The sequence below is a fragment of the Colossoma macropomum genome, unplaced genomic scaffold (genome assembly GCF_904425465.1).
Source record: "Colossoma macropomum unplaced genomic scaffold, Colossoma_macropomum, whole genome shotgun sequence".
NCBI lineage: Eukaryota > Metazoa > Chordata > Actinopteri > Characiformes > Serrasalmidae > Colossoma > Colossoma macropomum.
Genome location: NW_023494806.1, coordinates 8,206,605 through 8,221,193, shown reverse-complemented (window position 1 = coordinate 8,221,193; position 14,589 = coordinate 8,206,605). Strand labels below are relative to the sequence as shown.

The window sequence follows — 14,589 nt, the reverse complement described above, 5'->3', positions numbered from 1 at the left end:
AGGCTCTTATATTCTTATTCTCTCCTGCAGGAAAGCACTTTGTAGCTTTTGAGCTTTTTCTGTTTATTAGGACCAATTTGAATACTGATTTTAAGGAGCTAAAAACTGATATCAGCTGATATCTGATCATTATTTATATAGCTCGTTTGCATTGTCTCAATGGAGCCTTACAAAAAATCCAAGCCCCAAAGAGCAAGCCAAGGGTGAGAGTCAAGTCAAGTCAAGTCAAAGTTTATTTATGTAGTGCTTTTTAACAACAGGTGTTGTCACAATGCAGCTTTACAGAAAAATCCAGGTCCAAGCCCCCATGAGCAAGCCATAGGCAACGGTGAGAGAGTGGGAAGGAAAATTCCCCAAGAGCAAGAGGAACAAACTTTGAGAGGAACCAAGACTCAAAAAAAGGATCCCATCCCCATGTGGTCAACACAGGACAGTAAAACAATACCAGTAGCTCAGTAAAACTCTCGGTACCTGACAGATGATCCAGTCTCTAAGGCGGGTCTGATAATTATTGTTATTTATAGATATCATAGATGAGATATAAGATGGCATATAGCTGGAGAGTGATTTATAAATAAAAATAAGCCAGTGTGATTCCCTTCGTGCTGCTAGTGAGGACCAACCAGCTTTATCATCCAGTCTGCAGTGATGAGTGTTATAAGAGTCGCCAGTAACGAATCGCAAAGCAGAGTGATAGACTGACTCCAGTGGTTTGAGGGTACTGGTGGATGCATGTTTATAGACTATATCATCATAGTCCAGTACTGATAGTACGGTTGTCTCCACGACTCTTTTTCTGGTTTGCATAGACAGACAGGATTTATTTTGATATAGGAATCCGAGCCTCTGTCTGCATTTACTGACTAGTTTATTAATATGAGATTTAAACGTAAGCTTTTCATCCAGCCAAATGCCAAGGTACCTAAGTTCTGTGACTCGCTCAGTGCTGGATCCTGTCAGAGTAGTAATATTCGCAATTTTAAAATCTATATTTGAAGGTCTGTAGAACAGCATAAGCTTATATCGTGGGTTTCTGATGGGTGCTTTTTGTATTTGAGTGTTTGTTACTACATATAAGAAGTTGTTTATATGTATGAGAGATTTACCAGCGATATATATTTTTACCAATAAATTCATGTGGTATGAAAAGCAGGCGATTTTATCAGCCAACTTGAGCCCTACTTTCAGTCAGCTCTTTAGATTTGACATTGGAGAGACTTATTTAATTATCATAGTGAACATAGATTTAAATCCTTCCACTTAGCAGTTATTCTGGCTAAAATTCATGCCAATTAGCTCTGACTTCATTATAATTCAAGTGTACTTTACTTCTAGTTACTCTCTAAATGTCACACAAATCTGTACCAACTGGAACATACAAAGGAAAATCCAGTAGTCATTTTCAGTTTTTTATTTAGAAAGAAGCAGCCAATCATGGTTAATGTAATTTAGAAGACCTGAAACTATCTCTGTTTTTGAACAACTTGACGTTAAACTGATTAAAATTATGAACGACTGTTTTAAAAACCAATACATGAGTCCTACTTTCACTCAGCTCTTTACAGTTGATGTTGGAGACACTCTAATTAATTATCACAGTGAACATAGATTTAAATCCTTCCACTTAGCAGTTATCCTGGCTAACATTCATGCCAATAAGCTCGGACAGCCATTTTAATCTAGCCAAAGGCAAGCCTTTTTCTCTGTGGCTTGTCTTTTTGAGTTGTGCCACGTTTTCAGAATGGTTTTACTCTCATTATGGATCATATTTGAAAGCGGTTATGTCAGTTTCCTATCTGTGTATTTGTATATTTGTCTGAAAAGGACTTAAATGTGTGTTTATATGTACCTTCATGCTGCAAACTATGTGTGAGAGGGAGAATGTGCGAGTGAGTGACAATGACAGAGAGAAAGAAAGAGAGAAAGGCGCGTAGGCAGGGAGGAGTTCAGCAGGGGTCTGCCTCGGGTCCGCTTTCATTGTCAGCTTGTTTATATCCAGGAAGACGAAAGGATCTAATTTGATTTGAATGGCATAATATGGTTTTATCTAAATTGCTGACAAAGCCTTTGGAGGGGAACGTTGATAACCTGTAGCTCGTTTGCTTTATTCTATGCATTTGGACCGAGGTTTAAAACGTCTGATTGTGAGACTCCGTTGGCAGAATGGCATCCCTCAGGCATCAACAGCACTATAGCATCTAAATGAGCTTCTTACTGAGATGCTGCAAGCTACACGGCTTATTAACGGTGCGACGGGTGTGTGTTTGTGTGTGTGCTTGTGTGTGTGTGTGTGTGTGTGTGTTTTCAGCTGGTGTCTCTCAGCAGGGCCACATCAGCCCTCATGTGTGTGAATGGTTCTTGACCAACTCTTGAGAATGGCTACTAAAGGTTGTGGATGAAGTGTGAAAGGTTCTAGACCTCATTATAAGCGGTGGACGTTATGTTCCAGCTATGTGTTATTTTGGTGTGAATTACTTTCTCTGGTCACCTTTCCTACCTGCTGTGGCTTTCTGGTCTTAGTGTGTTTATTTGGAGACATATTTTGGGCTGAGCGTAGCAGAAACACAAGGACTAGATGGAAGTGATTAAGACAGTTTTCCCCCTTAGCCCAGATGTAGTTGATCAGCCAAGATACATTTGGTACATTTGCACTGGAGCTACAAGGATAATGTAGCTAATGGAAGTAATGGAAGTTTATATCCTCATACAAAAAAGTCACATGAAAATGTATTATAATATATTCTGTTTATATTTTAGAGCATATTGACAGTGTCATTATATATTTTATTTTTATATGAACCCCACAAATAAGCATAATATCAACTGCATGCGTAAGTCATCATCCTTAAACTCCTATGTAAAACTCAGAATATCAGACACCGAACATGTTTCTAGCTGATTAAATTTGGAGTAAGTGGAAAATTTTGTAAATTTGATATTTCATCGATTTTTCGTCCAACTAAATGTTTAAATTATTGAACGTGTCTGTTGGGGACCAGCAATTGTGGGAGGGGCAAGGGTTAATAAAAAAAATCTACAAATTACACAAATTACTTTACTGATTTGGAATTATTCCTAAGGTATTAGTTTCACCAGCATGCCACAAGTAAGATAAAATAACGCATCATACATATGCAAGACAAGCTAACGGCAGCCATTTAGGTGAATGACTGAGTAAGGCATCTTTCAACAATCCTTCATCTACTGCTGTGTAGTCAGTCATAGTCTGAGTTAATGTTAATCTAGGTAGTTATTGCAGAAACTTTAAAGAGATGCTGGTCTCTTGGGGTAACAAAAATGATCACCATAGCCTTTAGCCTGGGGTAGGCCTTTAGCATAGCAGTCAGCTAGCCCCACCTACAGTGCACCTCCATTGGTCAGCTGCATCAGACAGTGCTGTGGTCTATAGGCCTGTTGCTCCTATCAAGTTGATCCACTGCTCAACAGCTGCTAGTGACAGTGTGAATGACTGTAATATTTACCAAACTCCAGCAGTGACTGATGCTCGTAGACGTACTTATTTAAAAAGTGGAATATGTTTAATATCAAGATGTATAGGATAGAAGGACATAATAATGCTTAAATGGTCATTTCCTATACATAGGTCTAAGCAGAAAAAACATGCATCAGAATTCCAGCCATAGTCCAGCAGACAGTCAGGGCTCGGGATATAAATGCTATATGGTCAGCTTTATATCAGTGTGAAGATTTAATGTTTTCATTCCTGTTTAAACCTTCCTTGTGGAATTAGAAAGGCCAAGGATTCACTCACCCATCACTTTTTCTTAGTGTCTTCATTTATTTTATTTCTTCCTTTCTCTCTCTGTTTCCCTACAGAGCACGGAAGAAGGCCAAGCCTCTGAACCTGAAGATCCACAGCAGTGTAGCAGGAAGTTGTGAGAACCTGCCAACTCAGCGCTCTCCTCTGCACTCGGATCACTCGCTCCGCTCTTTCTTCTTCCCCAGCCTGGTGCCCTCCACGCCCCCTGTCCATGCTGTTGAGGCACCCACAGCCAGTACGTAACCACCATTCAGCTTTCATCTGCTGCTTACAGTTGTGTAGATGCTTTGTAAAAGACAACTATCTATATTTTTGCATTAATTTCAAATGACAGGGGTCTGATATGTTTATTACTCAGAATATAGCAGTAAACTTTGTAGTGTATGGAGCCACTGCGCCTCACGGTACGATGTGGGGCTGATGTGTGCTCCATTGTGTGTGAACTTGGTGACCTTGCTGAAGCAAAAGTTTAATTTTTATAGAGAAAATGATATGAAAAATATCCATTCACAAGCATGAAGCAGCGGGAATTCACCTTGTTAAATGAAACATGCGTATTGTCTCTATGAGGCCAAAACCCTGTATCTTCAAAACACTACAGGAAATAAAACATTTGTAAGTTAATGTGAAAATAGTAAAGTCGTTGTAGAGCATTTCTACTGATTTATTCATTGTGAAATTTCTACACAATGTAAAGGCAGCTAGTATTTTTCAGCTATGTCAAAAAATGAAAAATGACAGTGATGTTATGTTATGCCATCATAAAATCAGTTATGTAAATCAGTTATCAGTGAGAACCCTGCTAGAGAAAACAGCATAGCAAAACAGCAAAACCTACATATGTTGTGTTTTGGATGCTGGTGTGCTGGTCAGCAGCAGTGGAAGCTACTGTACAGATCACCAGCAAAACCAGCATATGTTGTGTTTTGGAAACTGATACGCTGGTCAGCTAAACCAGCACCAGAACAGCCTAAACCAGCTTAGACCAGCTTGAAATGCAGGAAATCTTCATTGATTACCTCAATGATGCAATTGCCTTTTACCTTAATAATTTGGCAAAAAATCTAATTTTTACTTGACTCAAAAACCATCAGCCTAGACATGTCTGATGTCTGAAGTCTGCTGCTTTAGCCCTGTGCTGGAGCTACAAGGCTAATATAGCTAACAAGTAATGGAAGTTTCCACCCACAGAATTAGCATTGTGCTAAAATCTTCACACAGTTGTATGATGCTGTAAAAAAGTAGCACCCTGAAGCCTGAATGTTCTCACTTTTTGTTCATTTTCATAGATAAATATGATAAGTATTGCTGGAACAGGAAAGGACCTTCCACTGTAGCCACAAAGTTGGAAGCATATAATTGTCTAAAATGTTTTTAATCTAACATTATCCTTCACTGAAATAGCCACAGGCCATTATCCCTCCTCGACCAGGGTTTACTATTAGTACTGCAGCATTTTTCTGGCATCTGCCAAACCCTGATTCATCTATCTGTTTGCCAGATAGTGAAGCATAATTCCTCACTCCAGAAAGCATGTTTCAACTGCTCCAGAGTGCAGTGGTGGCATGCTTTATCCCTCTCCCACCGACACTTGGCATTGCACATAGTGATCTAAGGCTTTTATGCAGCTGCTCGGCTATGGAAACTCCTTAAATGAAGCTCAGCACAGTTCTTGTGCTGATGTTGCTTCCAAAGGCCAGAACTCAATAATCAGCAGGGGTATCCACATACTTTTGGCCATGTAGTGTACTTCCATTACTTGTTAGTTGCATTAGCCTTATAGCACCATTGCAAAACTAAAGAAGCAAGCTTCAGACACCAAATATGTCCCAGCTGATTTCTTATATTTGGGCTTAAGTTTAAAAATGTAGCGTTTTTGTCTGCTTTGGCCCTGATATCGTTTGAAACTACCACAGCTTTCTGTGTGAGTTTTATTCCTAGCTCTGCTAGCTCTGACAGATGCATGGTGACGTATCAGAATGGAGAATGGACTCCACCATTCATCACTCCTCTTTATTCATGACACAACTCCCTCATTCAGAATGCCAAATGACGGGCCACAGCCCGAGGCCATACATATCCTGCCATGTCCGGCTGCAGCGTGCGAGCGCATATCGTCCAAGCAGACGGCTGCGTCAGGGGCCCCTAAATAGGGGCTATTAGATTGATAATGAGGCAGTGGTGATGCGGGAGTGCTGGGAATGACACAGAAGGAATGCTGCCAGACGTGGCCGTGCAGTTTTGGGCTCATGTTGTCTTACAGATGGAGGAGGAAATTTCGAGCGGTGCTGCTTCCAGAGTTTTGACTGATAGAGTCTCATTTCATCTTGTCTGGCATTGTAGCAAATGATCTGCATCCAAACTGCTGCAGTTTGGGCTGAGTGTGTGTGGCCAGACGTGTGTGGTCAAGCTAATTCGGGCACAGCGTACTGGACGGGCCAATTTGGATTCAAATTGTAACAGTTTTTTTTTTTATCGACTCTACAATCAGTCATATTTTGCGTACCAACTTGCACTGAAGCTATACAAACCTCAATTACAAAAAAGGTTGTGAAAGTATGTGAAATGCAAATGAAAACAGAAAGCAGTGATTTGTAATTCACCTTTTACCTGTATTTAAATGAAACAAAACAGAGAAAATATATTGTGAAAACATACACTCATTGTGAAATTGATGGCTGTAACACATTCCAAAAAAGTTGGGACAGGAGCAATTCAAGACTAGGAACATTGTGAAATATTAAAAAAATCAGGTGATGTAATCATGCTTGGGTATAAAAGGAGCATGTAGGAAAGTCCTTTATGAGCAAGGATGGGTTGAGGCTCACGACTCTGTCAAAAATATGTCAGCAAATAGTCCAACAGTTTGAGGTTTTTTAACCCCTTATGGTGCATTATATCATTAAAAGATTCAGTGAATCTGGAATAATCTCTGTGCGTAAAGGGCAAGGCCGAAAACCACAACTGAATGGACGTGATCTTTGACCCCTCAGATGGCACTGCATTAAAACCAGCATGCAGCATCCATTAATAGGATATCACTACATGGACTTGGCAGTACTTTGACAAACCATCAGTAAACGCTTTTCTTTGCTGTGTCCATGAATGCAAGTTAAGACTGTACTATGTACAGTGGAAGCCATATGAAAACAATGTCCAGAAATGGTGTTGACTTCTCTGGACTCAAGCTCAGATGAAATGGTCTGATGCACAGTGGAAACGTGTGATCTTTCAGATTGCTTATGGAAATAGTGGATGTCAAGTTATCTGGGCCAAAGAAGAAAAGCAGCGTCCAGACTGTTACCAGTGTAAAGGTCAAAAGCCAGCGTCTGTCATAGTATGGGGGTGTTTTAGTGCCCATAGTATGGGCATATCTGTGAAGGCACCATTAATGCTGAAAGATAAAAGCACATTTTGAAGCAACATATCACTGCTGTCAGAACAAAACCACGTATCTCCTAAATGGTAACTTTACAGGAGAAGGAAAAACATACTTTACTTGTAATGAAGTCAATGGAACCAGACTTTTTTCCAAGTAATTTAGAGCCATTTCTTTTGGTCCAGTCACCATAAAATTTACGTACAATGTGAAGGACAACAGGCATTTTCAAATTATGCTGAAAACTGAAGAAGGACAAAAATGGAGATATGAGGTTTTGTTCCGACAGCAGCGATATGCTGCCTTCTAGGTGACATCTTTTTCAGCGATGTCTATTCCTTTAATTTACATGACGACACCAAGCCACATTCTGCACATGTGCGTAATCAGAGAGTGGAGGTACTGCAGTCCAGCCCTGTCTCCCTTTGAAAATGTGTTGCAGATTATAAGGTGCACAACACGACAGTGGAGACCCTGTATGGTTGTGCAGCTGAAAACGTGTCGAATAGAAGAATGGCATAAAATTCCACTTTCAAAACTGGATCAGTTTTTGTCTTCGGTGTGTTTTTAATAGGAAAGTTGGTGTAACACAGTGCTAAACGTTGTTTTCTCAGGCTTTTTTGGAATGTGTTGCAGGCATCAAATTGCAGGTGTCATATTTTCACAAAAAATATTGTGTTTTGTACCATTTTCAATTTAATACCCATGAAACAGAATTTATAATTACTGCTATCAGTTTTTTATTCACATTTCTGTCCCAACCTTTTTGCAATTAATGTAATAATGAGCTTGCAAACACTTCTGTCAATCACTGAAAACAAAATGTTTGTAAGACAAAGGCTGCAGCAAAAATCTTCAGTATGTTTCTTTGAGGCAAGAAAAAGGCAATTGCTTTCAGAAATTCTTATATACATCTAAGGCAGTGATGCAATGTTCTCCAACAGATGTGCTATTATTTCCATCTTATGCTAAGACTTGATAAAGAACTGAAAGCATGTAATCTTATAACTCGCTCTGTGCTCGTTTGAATGTTCAGGTTAGTGATGTGTTTCTGTAATTCGTTTCCTTCTATTCTTGTTGAGCTCTCAGGTGTAGGAACACATGAAACTGAGGTACATTAAAAAGCTCATTCTTAGGCCGTACAATAACGCAAGGATGTGATGTGCTGAACCACAAGACCATTTTAAACCCAAAACTAGATGCGGTAGAATGCACTTTGGAAGCCTTTAGGGTGTCAAGTCAAGTCACTAGACACAGAATTTCATTTAAAAAAGTTTTAAAAGGTTTAAAACCTGGAAAATACTATGATTTTTGAGGAAAAACATTGCACTAATCCCTTAAATCCACCACAAAATGAGTTAAGCAAGATAGACGTGCCTGTGTCAGTTTTTGTTTTATGACTTCCCAAATTTTATCTGCATCATTTGTTTAGTTCGATCCTTCGGGTGGATTGTTATACATGTTTTGACATTTGAGTCTAATATCCAGCAGCCCTGGTAACATCATTAATGATTTCCAGACCAAACCGAATTCCACCAGAGCTTGGTACAGAGCACTTTTCTAAAAGCCGGTGATTTAGATGAATTTCTGATAAGCGGTGTGCTCCAGGCGGATGAATAATTTCATTGGGCTGGGGGGCAGCATCAGTAATGGCATTAGGCTGGCTCTCCGCGGAGCACTGGGGCTTTGGGCTGGATGCTGTGGCATTAACCAGGCCTGGCGGTGTCGTCAGGCTCCTCTCAGGTCTGCTGCACGTCCCTGCACATGGTCCACATCAGAATAGTTATGTAAAGCTTTACTGACACGGGCAGCAGGTGGGCTGACGTAAGGGGGGGTGATATGCCCAAAATATCATGATAACGTCATGATTCTTGCCATTTTCACGCAATATGCATCAAAATAGAGGTATGCAAAATTATTAGAGTGGTGAAAATAAACCAGCCAAACAACAATTCCACATTTAAAAAAGGCTGTGGAAAACTATGAGTACAATGTAGTTGTATTTTATTTTTATTAATTAACATCTGCAAAAATAAAAAAAAATTAAGAAGGAACAGGAGGAAAAGATAGTCGAATGGCATGTTGGGCTGACATTTACTTGTGGTGTCCGGACTATAATTGGGCTTTTTATGATACGTGATGTTAGTTGGTGTTCTAGATGTACTGAAGACATTATATAATCCTGAATTATTATTATTATTTGGAAGCTGTAATATAATATAAATACAATAAAACAATACAGTTAATATACAAAATGCCTTGTTTTCCTTACAATGACATCCTGGTTAAACACATCTCAATTTAAATAACTTGGCCAAAAAATCTATATGTATAATTACAGTATATTAGTTATCATTTAACAATTTCTTGATGTTTCCCAAACGTCAGAATTAAATGTTCAAATATTCAAAATTGAAATTTAAATCTGCATTATACAAGCTCTATTTAAAAATAACAACAATTATTAAGATGAAAAGTGATTCCAAACTTTTCAATTGTAGTATATTATCAACTGACCACTCCTTTTCTTATGTCTACATTCTTTCTTAAATCTGGACAGTATTTGTAGACTTTGGAATCCAACTTGAATTCAAGAATGATCAACAACTTTTAAAGCTGCACTATGCAAGAACGCTGCTGTAAGTCACCCTGTAAGGCCTGAAATAATAATTTAAGTCGGAAGTGTTGAGTCAGCGTTTTTTGGACCACATCATGCCTCTTTATGTATTAACGCCACACACACAGATTAAAAAAGAAGATCCAGCTTAATGTCTCAAATGTAATCAATATTATACTGATGAAGATATGATGACAGTAGTAGATCATTCACTCACGTCCTCAGAAGACACATCCTTCATCAAGTTTTGACTGAGTTCTCTTTGAATACCTTTTAACGCGCTTGCAGATTCATCCACTCAGGGTAGGGGTCCGAAGCACAACCAGTGTTGCAAAATGTTCTTCCGCGTGTTGCATACAGTTACACATTTCCACCATAGAGGTCTCCAAATCCCAAAATCTTATATAGTGTAGTTTTGAATTGTATAGTTTGAGAAACTCAGCATCAGCTAAGGAATGAAGGCTGAACAGGCTGAGATGATGGTAGAGTGAACAATAAAGGGGATTTTAACATTAAGAGTTTATTAGAAACTGACTTTGGGTGACCATAACTGGACACATTTATGAATAATTTCAGAAGTTTGTCTGTGACACAATTAACTCTTTGTACAGAAACAAGAATGTGATTTCTCCGTACCGTTGTTGCACTATTTTGTCACATCACAGTCACCTGTTATTGTTAATCTAATGAAACAAATCAATAATCAGTGTTTCCATAGCGATACAGATTATGAGTGTGTGCACATGCTCAGAAACTTATGCAGTGGATCCAACAATAAAGACAGCATGGAGCTTCTTTTACACAGTGATAGGAAACACGATAGCACAGACAGAGCTCCAATTCCACTAAGACCAACATGGAAGTGCATGTAGTTCATCTACAGCCAGAACTAGCTTTTCGGGCCTTAAGCAGGGCTTTTTTGGGACCCCTCATCTTGCTAACGGATGTCGTGTTACATTAGAGGCTGGCCAATAACAACAACTACCACACTCTGTGTAAATTATATAAATTTATAACTGGCTAATGAGTAAATTGCTGATGATTGAATGCTTGTTTGGGGTTCTAATAAGTTACAATTTAGCTTAAAGACAAGCTTCTCTGCATTCTCGAGCCAGAGGTTTGTCTCATGATGCTGTATTTCTTGCTTACACAGCCTACTTTAAGCTTAGTTGGATCTAAACCTGGTGGCAGTGGTGACAGAGTTGCTTTTTTCTATTATAAATGCTTTACTCTCTAAAATGTAGGTCTGATTTCTCAGACACCTTTGTGTGCAAATGCATAATGATTAATCAAGTATATAAACCTGGATTATTAGAGAAAGTTGTTGTAAAAGTTAACCACGGCTATGATTGTTAGGTATAGTAAAGCTGGAACTCCTATCAAAGTTTCATTGGACAGACCCAGGTCAGCTACTTCTTGTTGTCCAACTACAAGCCAAAGCACATGGTATAAGTTCCAAACAGCAAAAATCTGTATCTGTAAAAAAAAAATCTTTATCTGTAAGCTTTTTCTCCACATTCTTCTGTTTTTCTGCTCCAGGTGTGTGCTCTTTTTTAGGGGGCCCCTGAAGCCATGGAACCCTGGGCAGCTGCTTATGTCACTTATTAGGTAGTGGTGGCACTAGGCCCAACAACTCTGGGGGGCAGATTTTAATGAATTAAAGAGGAAAAAAGACTCTAAAAATACTTTGGGTAACATGAGGTTGATTGATTAGCTGTGCTTTGCTCTATTACATACTTTGTTGTGGTAAAATTGTGGTGTTTTTAGTTTTGGACGATGCCTATCCAGAGCCAGTGTTGTGTAGTCTCATTCTGACTTGTAGAAAGAAGACTGCCTGTTTTAAAGTCATATCCATAAACTGGTTCTTTTGAAGCCTGCAGCTAGAACATACACCCGCTGAGAGAGTGTGTGAGGATGCCAGGTAAAGCCTTAAAGCACTTTTCCTTTTTAACTCAAATCTAATGACCACAATACCTGCTCTGTCATTGTCTCTGTTTCTATTCTCTCTCTCTTGTCTGCCGCTGTGTGTGTCTCTCTCTCTTTCTCATTGTAATCCGTCCCACACACCCACCTGTCCTTTATATTTTCAATTACAGGACTTTCATAAACTCTGGCCAATTTGATAGTGTTTTGAATGCGGAATTTGCTCTTTTAAAGCAGTAAATCTCCTGTTTATGTGCTGTAGCTCAAAGTATTAAACACATCTGAAAGAAAAAGACAGGTATTAAGGAGACTTATGTAAGGTTTGACCATATTTCACAACTCATCCTTTCATTCTAAGTAAAGAAAATAAAGGATATTAAAATTCAATCATCATATTCAGTGCATAATGCTACCGTATTTAATTCATTATTGAATACTCTGTAAGCAGGTATTGCATAAGACTGTTTTTCAGCAGTTATCCTGAGGTTTAAAGTTTGAATTGTTCTGTCCTTTTTAAAAGTCCATGCTTTCTGGACACAGATTCTGTCCTGTACTAAGCCTCCATTCCTTTCATTCAAATAAATTAGCCTTGCATTTCTTAAATAAATGGTTTAAATGAAATGCTTTAAAATAATACAATGCAGCTTTTTCTATCTGGTCTTGCAGGTCATACCAAACAAATCACTGGTGGAGTTATAAACCTGAGTTCTGAACGTTTCTATGATGTCACCTTTAGTCGTTGTTTTCCTCAAATAGTTAAGCAAAAACTAAAATATTAACTTTTAGGTTGTGCAGGAGGCAGATTTGTTTACAGTGATGGCGATAAGAACCAGGGGTCACAATGTCTACAACATATATAGCCTATATTATTTACTTTCCAAAGTGACCAGTGAGCCTACACTTTACATATGTTTTTATATGTTGGTGGTAAAATAGGGATAAATCTGAAAAAATATGTCTTCTTTGGGGACTATTTTGCCTCACAACACCCAGCATGTACCAGAGGTGGGAACAAGTCACTAAACTGCAAGTAACAAGTAAGTCTTAAGTCTTGACACTCGAGTTCTGAGTCAAGTCGCAAGTCGAGACAGTTGAGTCAGTACCGGTAAGTCTCAAGTCAAGTCCCAAGTCCTAATCTTTGAGTCCTAAACAAGTCAGCAAACTAAAAACAACAACTAGTTTGAACTGAATTTAGACAACAGAAACCAAAACAACCAAAAAAAAAATTAACAAAATTTACAGAAAAGACATCAAAATATTGGTGCATGATGAAGCTGAAGTTGGTTTCTTCGAATTTTCTGTTCCATCTTAAATGGTGCAGCTGTCAGGCGCTCGAATGCAAATGTTGCACCTTTAAGGTGGAATGGCAAATTCCAGTATGAAGCTGGCGAATAACAAGTCAAGCCTGTTTTACCTGCAGAAGATGTTAAAATCGGTCAGATAGAGAGAGCTCAGTTTCTTTTGTTTTGCTACTGTAAGGAAACTGGTCAGTTGCCTGGCAAACCTCTGCTGGAGTTTAAGGGCTGAGGGATGACTTACTGATGCTGTTCATGCTTTGCTTGTTTCCAGCTTATGGAGTTCCAACACTCAACTTGTCTTCCAAAATAAAATAAGCCAAACGTGAGCACAGTAACAGACATTTCACAACTTTGCTATACGTCAAACTTATTACAGGAAACAAATCCATTCACATCAAAAGTGAGTGGCTGTGTGAAGTCCCATCTGCAGGCAGAAGTCATGAGGCTCAAGTCCGAGTCACTGGTGTTCGAGTCAAAGTCGAGTTGCAAGTCTTTCTCGATTTTGTCAAGTCGAGTCTCAAGTCAAATCAAATTTGTGACTCAAGTCATATGACTCGAGTCCACACCTTTTGCATGTACCTCGCCAACATAAATAGGTTTTGTAATGGAAAAATAGCATCTAATAAATAGCTTCTAATTCAAAAATAAAACTTAACCTTTTCCTCTAAAAGTGTAATGTCATCCTTCATCAGCCATTTCAGTTCTATTTATTAATACACCATCATATAAAATAATAATCACTGGCCTTAAGCTACTGCATTTGATTATACCATTATCTATAAGTTAAAACGCACTTTAAGAGGGCTATGCTCTTGATTTCATCACATCAATTCACATATCTCACTTTTCCATTTTTCATTGATCAAGAGAGAACAAAGAAGTTTGAATCTGTTGACTATCCCTTAATTGTGGCTAAACAGGTTATTCCTAGTTGTGACTGAACAAGGATGTGTAAAAATATTTGTTTTGTATATGAAACAGGTGAAAAATAAAGTTATGGTCCAAACTAGGTCTCTGTGTATGAGTGTCAGGCCAAGACTCATAGACAATGGCCAAGTGTCCTTATCACAGTGACTGTTTATGTTCAAGATAGGACTAAGAAGTGTTTCCCAGGCCTGGTTGAAACACAATGATACAATGGGTAGCACTCCAGGACAAAGCCCAAGCACATTCACAGAGGCCTTGCACGTACACACAGAAGCCTGCATGCACGCAACATAGTGTGACTATGGAATGTGGTTACAACAGAGTCTCTCTGCCAATGTACTTCTCTAGGCCATAGCCTTTTATACAGGCCTGCTTGGCACCCACTACACACTCAGGGTCACACAAGCACACAAACAGAAAGAGCTACACACACACACACACACACACACACACACACACACACACACACACACACATATTGCCAGCAGCATAATATGATTAGTTATTAGTAAATTATTTATCGCTTTAGTGACCCTAAAATCTTTCACATCATCAAGAAAAAAAAAAAGCCCTCAGTTTTTAAACTGCCTAACTTTGGTTTAATGTTTTGCAAAACTGCTCTTAAGCAGGACCTACAGGAACGCTTCAAGAACTACAGCATAAT

At 38.8% G+C, this 14,589-nt stretch overlaps 1 protein-coding gene across 2 annotated transcripts in view; it reads left to right on the top strand.

The window, feature by feature from the left end:
* The window catches only part of ksr2 (kinase suppressor of ras 2), a 164,920-nt gene that overhangs the window by 77,156 nt on the left and 73,175 nt on the right, over positions 1-14,589 (top strand). For both annotated transcript variants that reach the window (XM_036598989.1, XM_036598988.1), the window contains exon 6: positions 3,838-4,016. In XM_036598989.1, the coding sequence (XP_036454882.1) occupies positions 3,838-4,016 (179 nt within the window). The remainder of the gene's footprint in view (positions 1-3,837; positions 4,017-14,589) is intronic.